This window comes from Echeneis naucrates, chromosome 23 (assembly GCF_900963305.1).
Source record: "Echeneis naucrates chromosome 23, fEcheNa1.1, whole genome shotgun sequence".
NCBI lineage: Eukaryota > Metazoa > Chordata > Actinopteri > Carangiformes > Echeneidae > Echeneis > Echeneis naucrates.
Genome location: NC_042533.1, coordinates 981,747 through 998,127, shown reverse-complemented (window position 1 = coordinate 998,127; position 16,381 = coordinate 981,747). Strand labels below are relative to the sequence as shown.

At 44.4% G+C, this 16,381-nt stretch overlaps 1 protein-coding gene across 1 annotated transcript in view; it reads right to left on the bottom strand.

Annotated features, from left to right (window-relative positions):
* LOC115036682 (thyrotropin-releasing hormone-degrading ectoenzyme-like) overlaps nucleotides 1-16,381 on the bottom strand; it is an 84,315-nt gene that overhangs the window by 51,028 nt on the left and 16,906 nt on the right. Inside the window, 1 exon segment of the mRNA XM_029494965.1 lies at nucleotides 9,500-9,626. Within this exon segment, the coding sequence (XP_029350825.1) occupies nucleotides 9,500-9,626 (127 nt within the window).

Sequence of the window (16,381 nt, the reverse complement as noted above, 5' to 3'; positions counted from 1 at the left end):
GTCTTTGACTCTGACACACACAATCACACACAGTCACACACAGTCACACAACCCTTTAGTGTACACGCGTGTGCGTGTTTGTGTTACATAAGAAGCCCTTTTTTCTTGTCTTGAAGTGACACTAAAATAGCTGCTTTAGCTCCACACTCTGTCTTTTGTTTGTCTTTAAAAGCACCAATTAGGGACATTTAATCACTGCACTGGCTGTCCGGACGAGTTCCACTGACTTCCACAGAGAGAGAGAGAGAGAGAGACAAAGGAGCTTCAAACTCTCTAGAAACATTTCTTTAAATTTCTTCCACAAATTCTCACAGTTCATTTCACTTCCTCTAATGTTTGCGATCATTTTCATAATCACTGTTGCATAAAGACAATATTCAGCTTCAAACAGAGATATTGGATGTTCAGGTTGCCTCCTCCCATCATGCACCATTAATGGCTGCCACTTGCTTTTATATTAGATTGATTTTGCCTCTTTTAGCCTTTTTCTCCTAGTATTATTCTCCTTGGAAAAATTTAAATCACCCTCCACCGAGGAAGCGTGACGCCTGATAGACCAAACCACCTGATGATCCTAAAATATTCCATACATTTATATTTATATCCGACAGATTCCCGCTTCAGCTGCTGCCTTTGATTTGGGAGCCGATTTGAAATCCTGGGTTCTTTATTTCTTAGCTAACCAATCAGACAATTCACCACCTCAGTCTGTGACCCGAAACCTCAACCAGCTCTCAGTTGGGTTGGTGCATAAAAAGGAATAATGGATGACGGTGGAAGGAAGAACATCCAGTGACCTGCTGCTCAAACACCAGAAGGTGGCTGGAAATTTGAGCCCATCATGAGACTACCAGCTGACGCAACACAACATCCGCACACCTTCCAAATCTCAACACAAGACGTCAAACCAGCTGACCCGTAAAAACCTGAGAATCCCCGAACTGTAAGACGGTTTCTCAACTGTGTTGTCATTTCAGCCAAAAAACTTCATCCAACTCTGAAACAAACCGTTTCAACCAGAATGGACACACCTTCAGTTTTCTCACAGCTTTTTCTTTGAGCTTTCTGAAAAGCTGAATGATGAAACCGAGTCCAGCAAGGCTGTGAATCCAGTCAGGGACTCACTGATGAAGACATGTCTGGACATTAAGCCCAGATTTTAGACATCTGGAAAAAGAAGCCCCCCTTCATATCAAGGAAAAGATTTCACGCTGCTCACATTCAGGTTCAGTTCAGCGTCTGTCCAAATTATTTAGTGTTTTCGTGCTCAACTCTGCTCATGACATTAAAAGTGAAAGAAAAACTATCAGGCCGAGTTTTCAGAGTTCCCTTGATAACATATTATTGTATTCTGAATCATTTCGACCGTTCAAAGTGCTGCAGTCGCAGTTTGAAACTCAATTCAACAAATTTAAATCCATCAATACTTAAACAAACCGGAGCTGCAGATCTTTGTGCTTCGTTAACGTGGCGAGTCCCCCCGTCTGTGAAACCGAGTCTAACTCATCCAGACAACACAGTGATCAAATGTCTCATCAAATTGGGCCTTTTAGAGATACAGCAAGTGTGTGTGTGTGAGTGTGCGTCGTATAATGAGCTCAGTTCAAAAACACACAGCTCAGGTCGGGGAAGTCTGCAGGTTTTTGTGAGCTAAACCAACAAAAACAAAAAGAAAAAATGAGCAGTCGATATTCCATATTTTACTGATCAGCGTCCTGAAACTCTCTTCGTCACTGAATGATGCTGGCAGGTAAACATCAAGCCGACACACAAACACCTTTCGAACCCTCCTGAAGTGCTGTCAGTCAACAAATGCAGACTGAGAACAGGAATCCGTGAAAGCTGCTTTAGCGCCGTCATTATTTTGGTCAGAAAAGTTAATCCAACCCCCCAACGGGCCTGCGGCGAGTCTCCACAAGCCGCCAGTCTGTCAGGCTTTCTTTTTGAAAAGGTGATGGATGATAAGGCTTTTCTGTCTGTCTTCCAGGATGGAGGCTGAGCTGAGGAGACGTCTAGACGGTCCAAATTGGACCAAAGGTGGTTTTTAAAACCGCAGCATCAGCATCGCTTCGCTGCAGTGTCTGCAGATTATGAGTGCACGTCACTGAGCTGCAGTTCTGTGCAAAAGCGCCATCAAAGACAGAAACCCAATGCAGATGCTGTGACCTCCCTTTGGACCTTTGGACCGGCTCCAGTTCTCCACAAAATGTTTTTTAAATTAAAATCAATCATTACAGAATAACGACTTCAATAAAGCCATAAATTACAGGTGGGTGTGAACAACTGGCAGCAGTTCAAACATCAGAACACCAGCTATTGATCTTCGAACAGCACCAAAAGTGTGAAAGTTAGAAAGTCCATAAAAACACCAAAGTTACAGCGTTTCCCCCCCAAATACAACATTCAGATCCAAACCCCTCCCTGTTCATGGTCCATTTCCCATCATTCAAAAAAACAAACATCATGTGGTATTTCAGACTGAGACCAGAAATTCATCAGGAGGGACATTTTCCCATAGACTTCAACACAACCTTCCGCATTGCCTCTTCTATATGCATCAGTATTGTCATTAGTAACTGCAGCAGTGAGACACAGATCGGTGATCGGCTTGTTGACCCTGAACGTCGGGCGTCCTCAGCTGAAGGCCTTCTCTGCTTTCTGTTATCAAACCTGTTCACCTCCGTATCTCCTGAGGATCTGACGCTGTTGTCCTCCGAGCTCTTTGGCAGTAATCCCCTTAAACTCGCCTCTCTTGGACAGTTTGGGCTCGGCTTTGTTCACTGCTGGAAATAAATTCTTCACCTCTGGCTGTTTACCAAAATGCTTTGAAACAGAGACGGTGTCCTAAAGAGACCTGCAGTTCTTCCATCCTGTCCTCTGAACCGCAGACCAACCTCTGAATTACCTTTCTGTGGTCAGGGTCGTGGAAATAAATTATTGTTGGAAGCAGATAACGGCGATAACATCTTTATTCATTTTCGGTCGGCTTTGTGCCGCCGGCACAGAAACAGCCTTCGGGGTCATCGCACTCTAAAGGACGGTGGACCAAGAGCTGCCTGATCTGATAGGAAACTTGTTTGCACTAAAAGAGGCATCATTAATTTCTTTCATTTTGTATTTCCAAACTCCAACAAGCCTTCTTCCACTCTGAGAAGATTTCTTTCTTTGCCGTGAAAAAGTAGCAGGTGATTTATGGGAAGAGAAAAGCAGAGAATTTGTCGTCTAAAACCAAAAAACGACTCATGAATCCCGGAGACATTTTCAAGGACACCGTCGTCTCTGCCGTCCTTCACAAATGAGCATCCAGAAAGTCATTCAAATTTAGTGGCGGCCATTTTAGGAGGTTAGCTGAGGAGGAGAGAGGGCCGGACCTGAAGCCCCGCCCCCTTGGCCATCTCCTGACACTGAGACCATAAACTCATCAGGAAAAAGTTTACTGAGGAGGGACATTTTCCCATAGACTTCAATATAATATGACCTCTGGTTTACTGCAAACATATGCTAACCCAACTGTCACTCCAAGAGGCCACGCCCTTAATCCTGCAGAGGTTTACAGAAGTGAATCATCCGGCCAAAGGTGATCCGGTTCAGGCAGACCAGGTCAGCTGAAGCAGATCGTTCCTGACAGGACAGATGTCGTGGATGAGAATGTTCCAGATTTCATGACAGAAGTCGCTGACACACAAAGTTTAAGAGTTTAATTTCAACGTTTCTTGCAGTTTATGAGAAAGAGGAAACATTCGGCGTGTTTGTGTACGAGCAGAAACCGGATGATAAACTGGGCTGTTTACGGCTTCACACCACCGAGTTAATAGGTCTGGTTTCATCCAGAGACCGGCCGGCTAGGAGGAGTAAATTACATCCTCTGGCTGCTTCTGCTGTAAGAAATATTATTTATGAGCAGGAAATTAATTTCTGCCTTGGAAATGGATTAATTGATCTTTTAGGTTCCTAGAAGGCACAACAAGAACATTTTATCATTCCAGCAACAAATCTCAGGGCAGCGGTTCCTCTCTTAGCTCCATGTTTGGTCTCCTCCGCATCCTGAGGGAGCCTCTCTGGCCTCTAAAACAATTAACTGATAAAAGCTCAAAGCTCTCTACACCCAAAGCTTTTCATGTTAAACGGTAATTTATTCAGTTATTGCTGTAAAAATATGGATCATTCCCCCAGAATGTTCCAGGTGTATTTCCGTCCTGCCCCGATATACGTTCACATAAAAAGATATATACGTGAGAGAAACTGTTTGCTGTTTGCTGTTTTCCATAAAGGTATACAGACATAGATTTATTTATTATTATTTATCAATTTATTTGGCCAAAAATCATGATAAATGGATCCCATAAACCAAAATCACTTCTTTTTTGATTGGCTTTAGATTTAAATCGGCGTTTGTTTTTGAAACAAATAACAGATTTGTCTTCTTTTGTTTTTAAATTACGGATGAATTGGAGATCGGACTGTCAGTTAAAGTTCGGAGCTTTGAGTTCTGGACAGTTTGTAAAAGCGCTGTGATGCTTAAAGGGTTAAAGCTTTTTCAGTGTTTGGTTTTATTGCAGCATCTTTCACTTTTCTAAGTCTGACAAAAAAATAAAATCACACATGGCCTTCCTCCCCGGACTTGAATTTTCATGCTAAATGCTGTGGAAGAGTCGCAGACGTACCGACGGACTGGAAGAGATTTCAGCTCTCAGAGTCACTGAGGCAGCAGCAGGCAGACAGCTGACAGGCCTGCAGCTATGTGTGTGCGTGAGTGTGTGAGTGTGCGAGCGTTTGTGTTTCAGTTCAGTCCATCTGTTGTTGTGTGTCACCCTGAGGCGAAAGCATGGGAGAGAGGGGCGAGAGACAAAGAGGAAGAAAGACCAAAAGACAAGATAAAAAGATACACAAGCTGGAGCTGTAGGTGTGTTTCTGTGTGCGTCTGTGTGTGTCTGTGCGTGTCGGAGTGTGTGTTGGACTTCAGGCGCTGCCGTCTGAGCGTCTCTGTGGATCCCAGATGGAGCCAGAACTCAACAGAACGCATTAGTCCACTTGGCGTGTTCACACACACGTTCAGACACACTCAGATATTCAGTGGAACTCTCCTGACAGTCTGATCACCTGAGCCCATCGCAAGATTTCTGCTCCGCTGGAACACTCAAACGAATCTACGGAAGCCCAGAAGGCCCCTTAACGCTTCCTTTAGATATCTCCACTCCTGGAATGAATAGATGACGGGGAAAAGGGAAAAGATAAACTCCCGGGCTGGGACTGGAGTTTCTGCAGAACGTGAAGAGAAGGCGGTAGGGAAAGCAGGAAGGAATGAAGGGATGCTCCACTGGATCCGTCATTTCATGAGCTCAATATTTAAGAGGCGATTCAACCTGGATTGATCTCAGTTCAGTGAGCACCAACTGATCCAACATTTCTCACTTCGCCTCAATTTATTTGGGTTGTGTTTTCTTTTTCCAGGAGTCATTCCTCATGTTCTTCTAAGTCCAATAATCAAAATGAATCCATTAAAGCATCGACAGCTGATTATTTACCAATCGGGAGGAAACACGCTAACCAGCTAGCCAGTCCACCTGAATAGTGAGTCACTGTAGGAGGACGATGGACCAACGCTAACTTAAAACTACGATGGTCGACTGTGACCGCCGGAAAACGGACGTAGAGCACCTTAAAGCATCTGACGACCCCTCAGATTAATGTGAAGACCCTTTGGATCTCAACGACTACAACTGTAAGACGATGCATCAGTGAAATGAGTGTTTTTTACGTAATGCCTCAGAGCCGTCGTAGCAGAGAGCGTTAGCATTTCAGCGTTGACCGACTGAAACAGCACACAGAAGGATAGTTTGTGTTTGCTGCCATTCCTGTTTGATGGTTGAGGAGCTGGCAAACAGTTTGCTGTATCATCTGTATTTGGTGTCCACTTGGTGTCCACGGTGGATTGTCAACACTGAGAGTCAGCCAGAAATAATATTTCAACCTCGGGCATCTTTGTTTTATGTAGAATTCTTCGTCTCGGCTGTTTAGAGTTTGTTTCATCATGTTCAAGTTTTTCACGAGCATGGATCTGTATATTTTTGTCATTTGTAAGAAAATCAATCACAGCTGCAGGAACATTAACCGTAAAAACAAAACAAAACAGCCAACAACCTGCAGATGTTATGCTTCAGAAAAAGTTTCATGCAGTTTAAAGGCAGCGAGGACGGCGGCAGTCCAGACCAGAACAAGGACTTTGATGTGGATCCTCATCCTGAGCAGCGTCCTGCCTGTCCCTTTAAATCTGCAGCTCAGCTCATCATTTCTGTTTCGCTCTCTCAGGGGAGCTCGATGCCCTGCATGACAACAGATGGAGCCCTGAGGCGGAGGGACCCCACACACACACACACTCTTACCTTACTACATTCACACAGTTGTTCACATGATTCCTCCTCTAAGCTCCATCCTGAACCTTAAAACCAAATATTAACCCTCAAACAACCATTTACACCGGCGCACACACAGGAACAACACAAAGAATCCTCACTCAGCCAGTTTCCTGATCACTGTTCCACCTTCAGTTTCTGAACATTGATTTTGTGTGTGAACTCCTGACACACACGCAAAGCTCAAGGCATCATGGGAAATAGTCCTGCTCTGAATCCCGAGGCACAGGTTTCTGGCCCCGCCTCCTAAATCTACATACACTCACACAGCTGTCACTCAAACAGGCCCCGCCCTCAATTAATGTAACCGTCAATAAAACAGGAACAGATGAGTTATTTAAACATTCACTTCCTGTCCAGGTATCAGTTTTAAAGACAAAAGCAGTCGGACACTTTAATATTCAGGCTGTTGGATCTGCAGGTTTTGGCTTCATGTTCATGAAGTCTGATACTGAACCATCCTGGGCCGCCGACCCAGCTCCCAGCAGCCTCTCTGGGCCCCCTTACATCAGCGCTTCACTCGTCTGGATCTAAATCATATCGAGTATAAAGTGAGCCCGTCTGATGGAGCCCAGAGGTGTGACCGCCGTGTTAGCCATGATTTTAAGGTCTAATTTTATATTGATCCAGAGTCGAGGTCCTGACTCTGAACAACAAGTCTGAGTCTAGCTCTGAAGAGTTGTTGTTTTCTCCTCCACTGCTGGATCTGTGCTGTGAAATCTAAAGATTGTATCATTGATTTTAATTTGTTTCCTCGTGTGATTCACTCCCTAACACGAGCTCCTCTGTATAAAGATGATTCATAACATAATCATTTTATTAGAGCAGCAAAGATTCCTGCAGCACATCAGAAAAGTTGAAAATATCTGTCTCTGTAGGATGTTGATGTTGGCACGGCAGCGGGCCAAGCGTTCGCTGGCGTTGTCTTGCATATTGTTGCAGCCTTTGGCTCAGATTTAGGTCGACTTGGAGCGGGAATCGGCTCCAGTTGGCGTTTGGAATATGATCCATCATATGCTGGTCGTCCGTCTGGTTCCAGTCCAGCAGGTTCACTGAAGGACTGAAGGGCCCGCGTCTGGATCCAAAACATCCAGACCAACAAGACGGGCACAGAACAACCTCAGACTACATCGGATATTTAGAGCATTAGATTCTGTGACTGCTCTCGTTTTTTCTCTCAGATATATTATCTGAGGTTGGCCTGATTGTGAATACGTGAAGACTGTGACATTTTGAAAAATGACGGCTTCATAAGGGGAAGCCTTAATGTGGATCTAAAACCTCCACTAACTGGAGGAAACGTCTCGGTGATACAAGTTCACCTGACATGGTTGGCTGGTCTGATCCGGATTCCACCTCAGTTTGAACTCTGCGTGGGCCGACCTCTTAATGCAGCTGATGTCAGCGTAAAGGTCAGGAGATAAATGTCAAAGCTAATCCCAGTTCAGAGAAACAAAACAGCCGTTTGACTGAAAGAAAATTTCTAAATTGACAGATGAATGCGGACAGGAAGGAGGTGTCTGACATAAATAATACAGAGCTGCAGTGATCACATTAAACTGTTTGGGCGTGGAGAGGGAAAGAGGAAATGCACCGCGACACCGCAACACGGCGACACGGCTAATTGGTTGTGGCAGGACAGGAGTGTAAAACACAAACAATTATGATGACACCCAAAAAGGAGAATGAGAATGGGAGATGAAATTTGATTGTTCTGACATGATTCATTAACCCGGACAGGAAGGAGCGGAGCGTAAACACCGAACGTGTTCACTTTCAGGGCATCCAGGATGGAAGCTTCCCTTCGCCTCAGTTTAGGAACGAAAAGTGTAAAAACTGAGGAGAAGCCAAAGAGAAGGGCAAAGACTGTCGACAGAAGCAGGTTTGCTTTTGGTTTTTAACGTCCCATCGAGGGGACGAGTGGCTCACGATTTAGAGAGAACCGGACCGCCAGCATAAATCATATATAATAACAAGACAAGAAGACAAAAGCTCATAATGTGCTTGTTTTGACTTTTTAGGACACAAGAAGCATCAACAGTAACGGGAGCAAAAGCTTGATTTCAATTATGAAGGGACATTTTCATATTTAAAGCCTGTTTTTGTTTTAATTTTGGAGTATTCAAGTTAAAGACTCTTTCATTGGACCATAAATTCGAAGATCAGGCTTCATTTCTGAGGAGGACAAGCTGCCCAACGCATGACAGACTCATGGTCGATCACCATAGAAACAGCCACCGGGATATCAATGAATACATGTGTTCAGGGCAGACGCTGCCCAAACAGGAAACCTGTAACAGAGAGGAGAAAAGGTCACGTCCCCCGGCGGGGGTCAGACAGCCGGTGCCTTCCGCAGCGCTCCGAATGAAACGGCTCATTTCATCACGTGTTTCTTTTTGGATTTCTACGCCGTCGGCCACTTGAACTCCTCTCAGCTAAAGTCCCTTTAGTGCACTTCAGCCATCGCTGCCTGACTAATGCGGGAAAAATAAAATAAGCTACTTGAATTGTACAGCCGACAGAAGTGCAGATGGATTTTCTTCAGTCTTCCTTAAATTAATTATGGAAGCAGCTACTTCAGGAGCAGGATAAAGGGACCGCTCCGGCTCTGACACCTCACTCAGCTGAGGATAAACACGCCTTTTGTGCGAAAAGCTTTTATCTCAATAAGCTCTCAGATGCACCTGTGTTTAATGGGTGAACGCAAGCGGCCTCGGAAGAACTGACGTAGGTCCAATTCCCAGACCTAATCACACTGTACATGCCCCAACTCGCAGGCTGAAAAGGAGGACAGAGTGTTTTCTCTGCCTGATATGAGAACAAATTGATGAACCCAAACATAATTGTTTGAAGGACAAAGAGTTGGCTGACTTCCCTGCGACGTGCAGACCAGGAAGGGGACGTCGTCTTTTCTTTCCTAAAATCGATCCACAGGGGACTGAAGGGGTGGGGAGGCGGAACATTTTTTTTTTTTTTCGTTTCTATTTTACAAACTGACAGGAAATCAAACATCAGACAAGAGTGAACCCAAACGTGCCCGAGGGATCCCAGCCGAAGGACAGGGAGGAAGATGGCGGCCGACTTACCGAGCTTGGGCAGTGAGTACTGGACTTTAAAGTAGTCCTGGTAGAATCCCAGGAGCCTCCTGGTGATGTCGAGGGCGTAGTCCCCCGCTCCGCTGGCAACAGCGTCCGGCCGGGCGTAGAGACGGATCTGAAGACGACCACAGAGAGAAAAAAATACAATCTGGATTAGGAGTCCGACAAATATGGAGTCAGAGGAAACAAAACAGAATTAAAATGTTTGTTTATTCAGAAACGGAAAACATCACATCCTCCTGTCTTTTGTTTTTTTTTTTTAGAACAGTTTGCTTCTGAATTCTGAATATGTGAAAACCTTTGGTGACGAAATAAGTGAAAACATCTACAGAGAAGGAGAGACCAGGTTCACTTTTTTATTCAAATCTGCAGAGCCAGAAATAATTTTTAAAATAAACAAAGAAGCAGAATCAGGTCGGTGTTCGAGTTGAAGACCACGCAGAGAGGAAGTCCATCAGGATGACACAAAGATGGAGCCCCCTGTAGTTTTATGTTCAAATCTACATAAAGCCAAAGGCAGAAAAAGAAACAGCGAGATGTTCAGCCGTCATCGGAGCTGCAGCTTCAACCATCACAAATACTCCACAACTGCTGCAACTGCTGACCGCTCTGATCAATAATCAGCACCACACAACGGCGCCGCAGTGGCTTCGCCGTCGACCTTGCTGGTCACATGGCGGCAGCAGCTCCACAGGATAACAGACAGAACCTCCTTCTTTGGGATTTTGAGAGCTTCAGAAAGCATTTTTCAGGCCTTGATATGACGTTGGTGTTTGTTATTGAGCGTCTGTGATTTCACAGACCTGTCTGAAACGTTTCCCTTCACTGGCTCCCAGCAGGCCGACGGACGGACAGACGTCCAACTCCATCTGAGCTCTTTGAGAAGTTTGTGAGAGAAAATGAGCCACAGCAGCTGCTGAGTTGATGCTGAATGTGTTAATCTGAACACCAAAACATCAACAGTTACAGTCAGACAGCCTTAGTTCATCACTCAGATTTGGATAATCTCTAAGGTGCTCTGGGGGTCCTGGTCAGTCATCCTGATGGTTTTAGCAGGATGTTGACGGTTCAGGCCGCCTCCTCTGCTCTGTTTGCGTGACAGATCGGTCTGATCCGTGCTGTCAGCTGACGGCGGGTGGAGAGTTGGTGATGATGTCACTGATCAATACGTCAGAATCAGCCTGCATACAGGAAAGAGCAACAAATGTTTCACGGTTTCTCTCTCAGGGTGAGAGGTTCAAATTCCGGATAAGACCCTCATTTTTTGCACACCCCCCCCCCAACGGGGCACCTGAAAAAGGAAATCTTATCTTCACAAACAAAACACAAACACACATTTTTCACCTCCAGATGAAAGAGCAGTGACATGCTGTATTTCTGTCATATCGCCTGTTTACACAGGTAAACATCGGCGTCCCAGTAATGTCACCCTGCTCTGCTCTCAGTTTCACTGCCGCTCTGATAAACTGTGTTTGCAGCTGTAAAAACGCACAGTCACAGCGAATCAGCTTCAGCGTGTCTGCATCGCACAAATCTGAGGCTAAACTCAGAATTTATGAGGCTCCAACACCAACTGAAATCAGCCGCAGATCCGCAGAGGATGAACCCTGAATCCAACTTCTGACAAATGTCTGAACCAGGATCACATTCGGTCCTCAGGGAACGAATCTTAGCGACTTGTAACATTTTCTTCTGTCAAATATCTTGACAAGCATCGGATCTATTTATCAGATTTGACCCCAGAGGTTCGATCACTGACATTTCATCGAGCACAACTGGTCCAAACGTTTATCTTATTCTGTCAAATGAGTTTGGAAAATGTCAAATAAGTGAAAATGAATCAGACAACAGACGGATGCTGCTGTAACGTAAAGGTCAGGTGTTAACGGTGACTGAAGGATTGTTTGGATTATAGTTTTGTTTCACAGCAGAAGACTTTTATTTTGTAAGGCTGTGGAAAAGATGGATTATTCATGTCCACTGGGAGAATAAAGCACCAACTGAGTGGATTTCTAAACCTTCAGTCTGACTCAGTGAAATCAGAACAAACACAAAACAAAGCTAATCCGCTCGCAGCAGCAGCGAAACTATCAGTATTTAGCCAATATATTGAAGTCTATGGGAACTCAAAGAAACAAAGCAGCCTTCGTCGGGATGAAAGAGACACAAATAAACACAAAGACTGATGAATAAATACTAATGAACAAACCACACAAGCAGCCAAACTATGCTAAGGCTGCATCACATTGATGCTCCTCCTCGTCTCATTTTTCTGCACATTTTCCGCAGCTCCTCATTTTTCCAAAAAAATTCTAACTTTTTAAAGCTCTTCCTTCTTTTGTTCGCCACATTCTCCGCCCTTCAGCGGAGCTCATCCCGGAATTCGACAGCCAGCAGAGTGAATATTTGCTCAGAAAGTGGAGTCTTTCTTGAAATCGCGGCTCCTTTTTGGTGGACTGGCAGAGAGCTGCTGAATAGAGTATCATCTCCTGAGGATTCCTGAAACGCTTCCAGTCCTGTTCTCCCAGGTGAGCAGAAACGTTTCAGAGGGGTGTGTTTGTGTGTGTGTGAGGCTCTCACTTCAAAGTATCAACACATTCACTGTGTCTGCCACGACTTGGTGGCTCATCCATCACAAGAGCGAGAGCCTGACTTTAAACCAGATTCCTCCCTCAGCCTGCACCTAGATTTGTGAAAGTGAATACAGTGCATCAGATCAGGGAACATCTCTACTAAACTCTGTGCTAATTCTTCCCAAAGTTAGATATTTCATTCCGGACCAAAGTGGCGGACTGACTGACCCACATTGGCGTCCCCGGAGCCAGCAGGCCACGAAAGGAAACGATCTGTGTGGCTGCGCTGTTATATTCTGCATTATTCCCAGACTCTCCACTGAGTCTATTTTTAACAGAGATAACATTTCTATTCATCGTTTAATCCACTAGATTCCACTTTGCCATCTTGAATTAAACTGCTGTTAATGAAAACAACATTTTAGTCACATATTTCAGTGAAATCCTTCCGAGGAGGTGAAGGGATTATTCCCCTCGAACCGCTGGAAAGCTTTTAATGTGAAGAAGATTAACAGCAAACGGCAGCAGCAGCAAATGATCACAGCAAACTGGAGCAGATCAAAAAACATTTTATATTAAAATACATCAAACATACAGTTCTTCTCCAAACAAGCGAGGCCTGACAGATCTGAATTCATTGGCCGATTCTGTTGTTTATTGAAAAGGAAAACAGTTACTTCCTCCATTATTTAAAAAATGAACATCGGATTTAACACTTAACAACTCCAGTCTGAGACCAGAAACTCGTTAGGCCATTCTCCCATAGACTTCAATCCAACAACTTACCCTCAGGTACATACTGCTTCTAATATATACCACAGTTGTCCTCAAGTTAAGTTTATGCTAAGTGAAGGCTGAGTGTATCTGCTAATGCTCAGTTAGCTTAGCTTAGCATCACCGATGGAAACAACAATAAAACTGAGTTGGCATCACTTTTTAATTCGGTCAATTAACGTGAAATGTTGAAAACAAACTTTACTCTTCAGTTTTGGATCGCTATCGCTACACTGCAGCTAACTTTTCAAGTTGTCTGAAATAAGCAGGGAATGAGTGCCGTTGCATGTACGATCAAAGCAGCAAAGCAGAGAAAACATTTAGATTTCCAGCCAAAATGTTGAAACTGAGAGAAAGTCTAACTTAAGTAAACCCAAAGGAACCTCTCAAAAGCAGAAAATCTGATTTTATTATTCTTTTCCTGACTGGGCTGATTGTATTTACCCCCCCGATCCCTCCGTATGCCTCTCTGCTGTTTATTTTCTTTGGATCTTTCCAGGTCATGTTTTATTTATAAATTTCTCTGCTGTGAGGACGATTTAACTCTGTGGCTTCTCCTCTTTAACCATGTTTGTCTGGTTTTATGCTGCAGTTTTAATGGTCACCTCAAATATTTTGCCTTTAAAATGAAAAGTCTCTGCTAACAACCACACCAGCGCACAGCGGCGGTGATCGGCTGCCACTCCAGATACCGGTTTGGTTTCCAGACGCCTGCTCTGGCAGATGAGTCTGAAACATCCTTTTATTCCTTACAGAATAAAGTCGAAGTCGAGGCGGGAAAAGCCTTACTGACATTTTCCATTCAGAGCTGAACGATAAACAGAAATTGGGCAATCATGACAAGCAGAATACTCCCTTTTTATTCATGATTCATGTCAACCCTTCCTCTTCTGTTTCCTCCCTTCCTTATATCCCGTTCCCCCTCTCTCCTTGTTATCTCGCCACTCATCCCTGACATCACTTGCCGCGTTCTGTCGCTCCGTCTGCTGCCCTTGGATGATGGATGGGCTGACGGATGCTCGGTTGCCACGTTAATTTGATGGATGGTTTAGCAACAGATACGAGCAGAGTGAGTGCACCATTGCCGACGCTCTTCCTCACAGCATTTGTGGGTCCTTGACTTTGAAATCAACAGGCCTCTGTAAAAAGCACCGCTGACCCGTGGCTGCGGCGGCACGCACGTGTCCGTCCGTCCAATCACATCATCTCTCTCACTGACGATGCCTCTGTGATGAAGCGGGGCGGCTTCACGAACCAAAGAGAAGATAACTGTCTCTGTCAATGTTGGCAAAAGAAAAGACTGGGCAAGCAACAGGAAGTCCGGAGAACACAGACCTCCACTTCCTGATTCCAGATCAGCTGATCCCCGTTTTAGTATCAGGAAAAATAAAAGTCTACCTCCAGGAGCTCGCTGACTAATTCATGAAGGCAGAGCTGAAGCTGCCTCTGCTGTGTTGTGTTGTGTGATGGAATAAGATGGCAGGTGTGGGTGTTTTGATGGTCATCATACAACTTTATTTTTCCATTTCCACATTGTTTACTGTGAGGAATATGAGGCTGCCTGAGGGGGTGACACTACCCCCCCCCCCAAAAAAAAGGCAGAGTGTCAAGAAGAGATCAACTGTTTGTGGCAGAAATCGGTTTTCTTTCCCGCTCTTCGCTCAGAAAGTGAAAGAAACCGGCTCATATTTGAGCCCTTGATGTCTTTTCATCTGCTCCAATATTTGCTGCTTCTTTGTTACCTGGAGGTCACCAGGTGATCTGCCTTCCTCCTGCGCTCCAAAGACCTTAAGGCTGATGGGTGATTTTAAATGGGCTGTGTGTCTCTGGTGTCTTCAGAAGCCTGGAATCAAACCGCTGATGCTCCTATTAGTGGACGACCTGGTTTATCCGCTGAACCACAAAGTGTCCCCCGTTAAAGAAAAGCATTTCCTCAGAAACTTGTCCTGGCAGCGAGGACAGCTCAAAGCTCTGAGAAAAAAAAGATCTTTGCTCCACAGCTGCTTGTTGTGACTGAACGACTTCACTCACCAACACAGAAGATGTCGACACGTTACACAAAAGACTAAATATTTCTCATCAGTCTCAAAGCTGCAACAAAACTACGAGACAACAAAAACCAACCCGCTGAACTACAGCTCCCATGAGGCTTTGAGGCGCCTGGCCGAGTCTTGATTATCTCTGTTGTCAAACTTTAGTTAAAGTGAATGGTGGATCTAAATCCTTTATAGATGACCTTTATCGTTTTAAAATGCTCATCAGTATATTATCATTGCAGGGCATTAATTTGACCTTTATTATCGTTATAAAATGTTAATGTGACATTTGGTGAACTTTGTTAGTGACCCACACAATCCAACTTTTCTCCGGGCACACAACATTAAGCAGCATCAACCCATTTTTTCATACTGTCTAAAGCGAGAACTTTAATGTCTTTTAATTTCATTTTCTTTGATGTCCTAAAGCCTTAAATGTTTTTCCAGTTGGTTAGAGTCACGTCACAGCGAAGACAGCAGGAAGTGGTACATTTTAGGGGACTATTTCCAGCAGCGGATTCATCTCCATGTGTTTCTTTGTGACGGGGTCAACCTTACAGCAGCGAGACTCGCTGATGTCTCTTTAACACTTTTGGGAAACAATGAAGCTCAATGGAAAAAGACATCAGGACACACACACACACACACACACACACACACACACACAAGTTGTAGAAGGATCAATTCACTGTTGGTCGCCAACTCCCCCCCATCCTCATCATCTCTGGCAGCCAATCAGAAACAAGTATTTTCCACGGCCCTGATATAATTCAGTTATAAGTTGGCAGCACCTTTAAAGTGATGAATGTTATATAATAAAAAAATAATAAGAGTCATGACGGAACGTCGCAGAGAGCTGCAATATCGTTAAAACATCAACTTTACTATCAATATTTATGATCATTACTGCAGTTTGACTCTTTTACAGAACCTTAATTCTGTCTATTGACCATCAGGGGGCCACTCCACTGGTTGGAGAAAGAAGATTGCATTGAAGTCTATGGGAAAATTTCCCTCCTGCTCCCTGATTTATCAGCTCAGTTTATGGTCTTCAATACAGCACGACAGTCTCTTTAGTTTTTATTGCTATTTAAAATCAGTATCTTCTGTGAAATATTAAACTGAGTCTTATTTTGTGTAAAACCTGCTCACATTCAGACTTAGCGCTCTGATTTGCTGCTGGACGAACAGCACAACGCAAGATGAAGGAATAACGAGACAAATGTGCGCGAGAGGAGGGGGGGGGAGCGTTTCATCGAACCAGGCTGCACAGTGGGTCATCACGCTGTTTGTTTGTTTGTATTCTATCAGACTTTAATCCTCCCTGAAGGGACGCAGCTCATTACAGAAACACAGATCCGAGCGCATTAGAAAGACAATACAACAGGAGGACAAGCAGCTGGTTTTGAAGGAGGTGGAGAGAGAGAAAGATTCTTTGAAAGAACAAAACGGAGGAATCTGAGTTGACAATGAAGCCTGGAAACGTC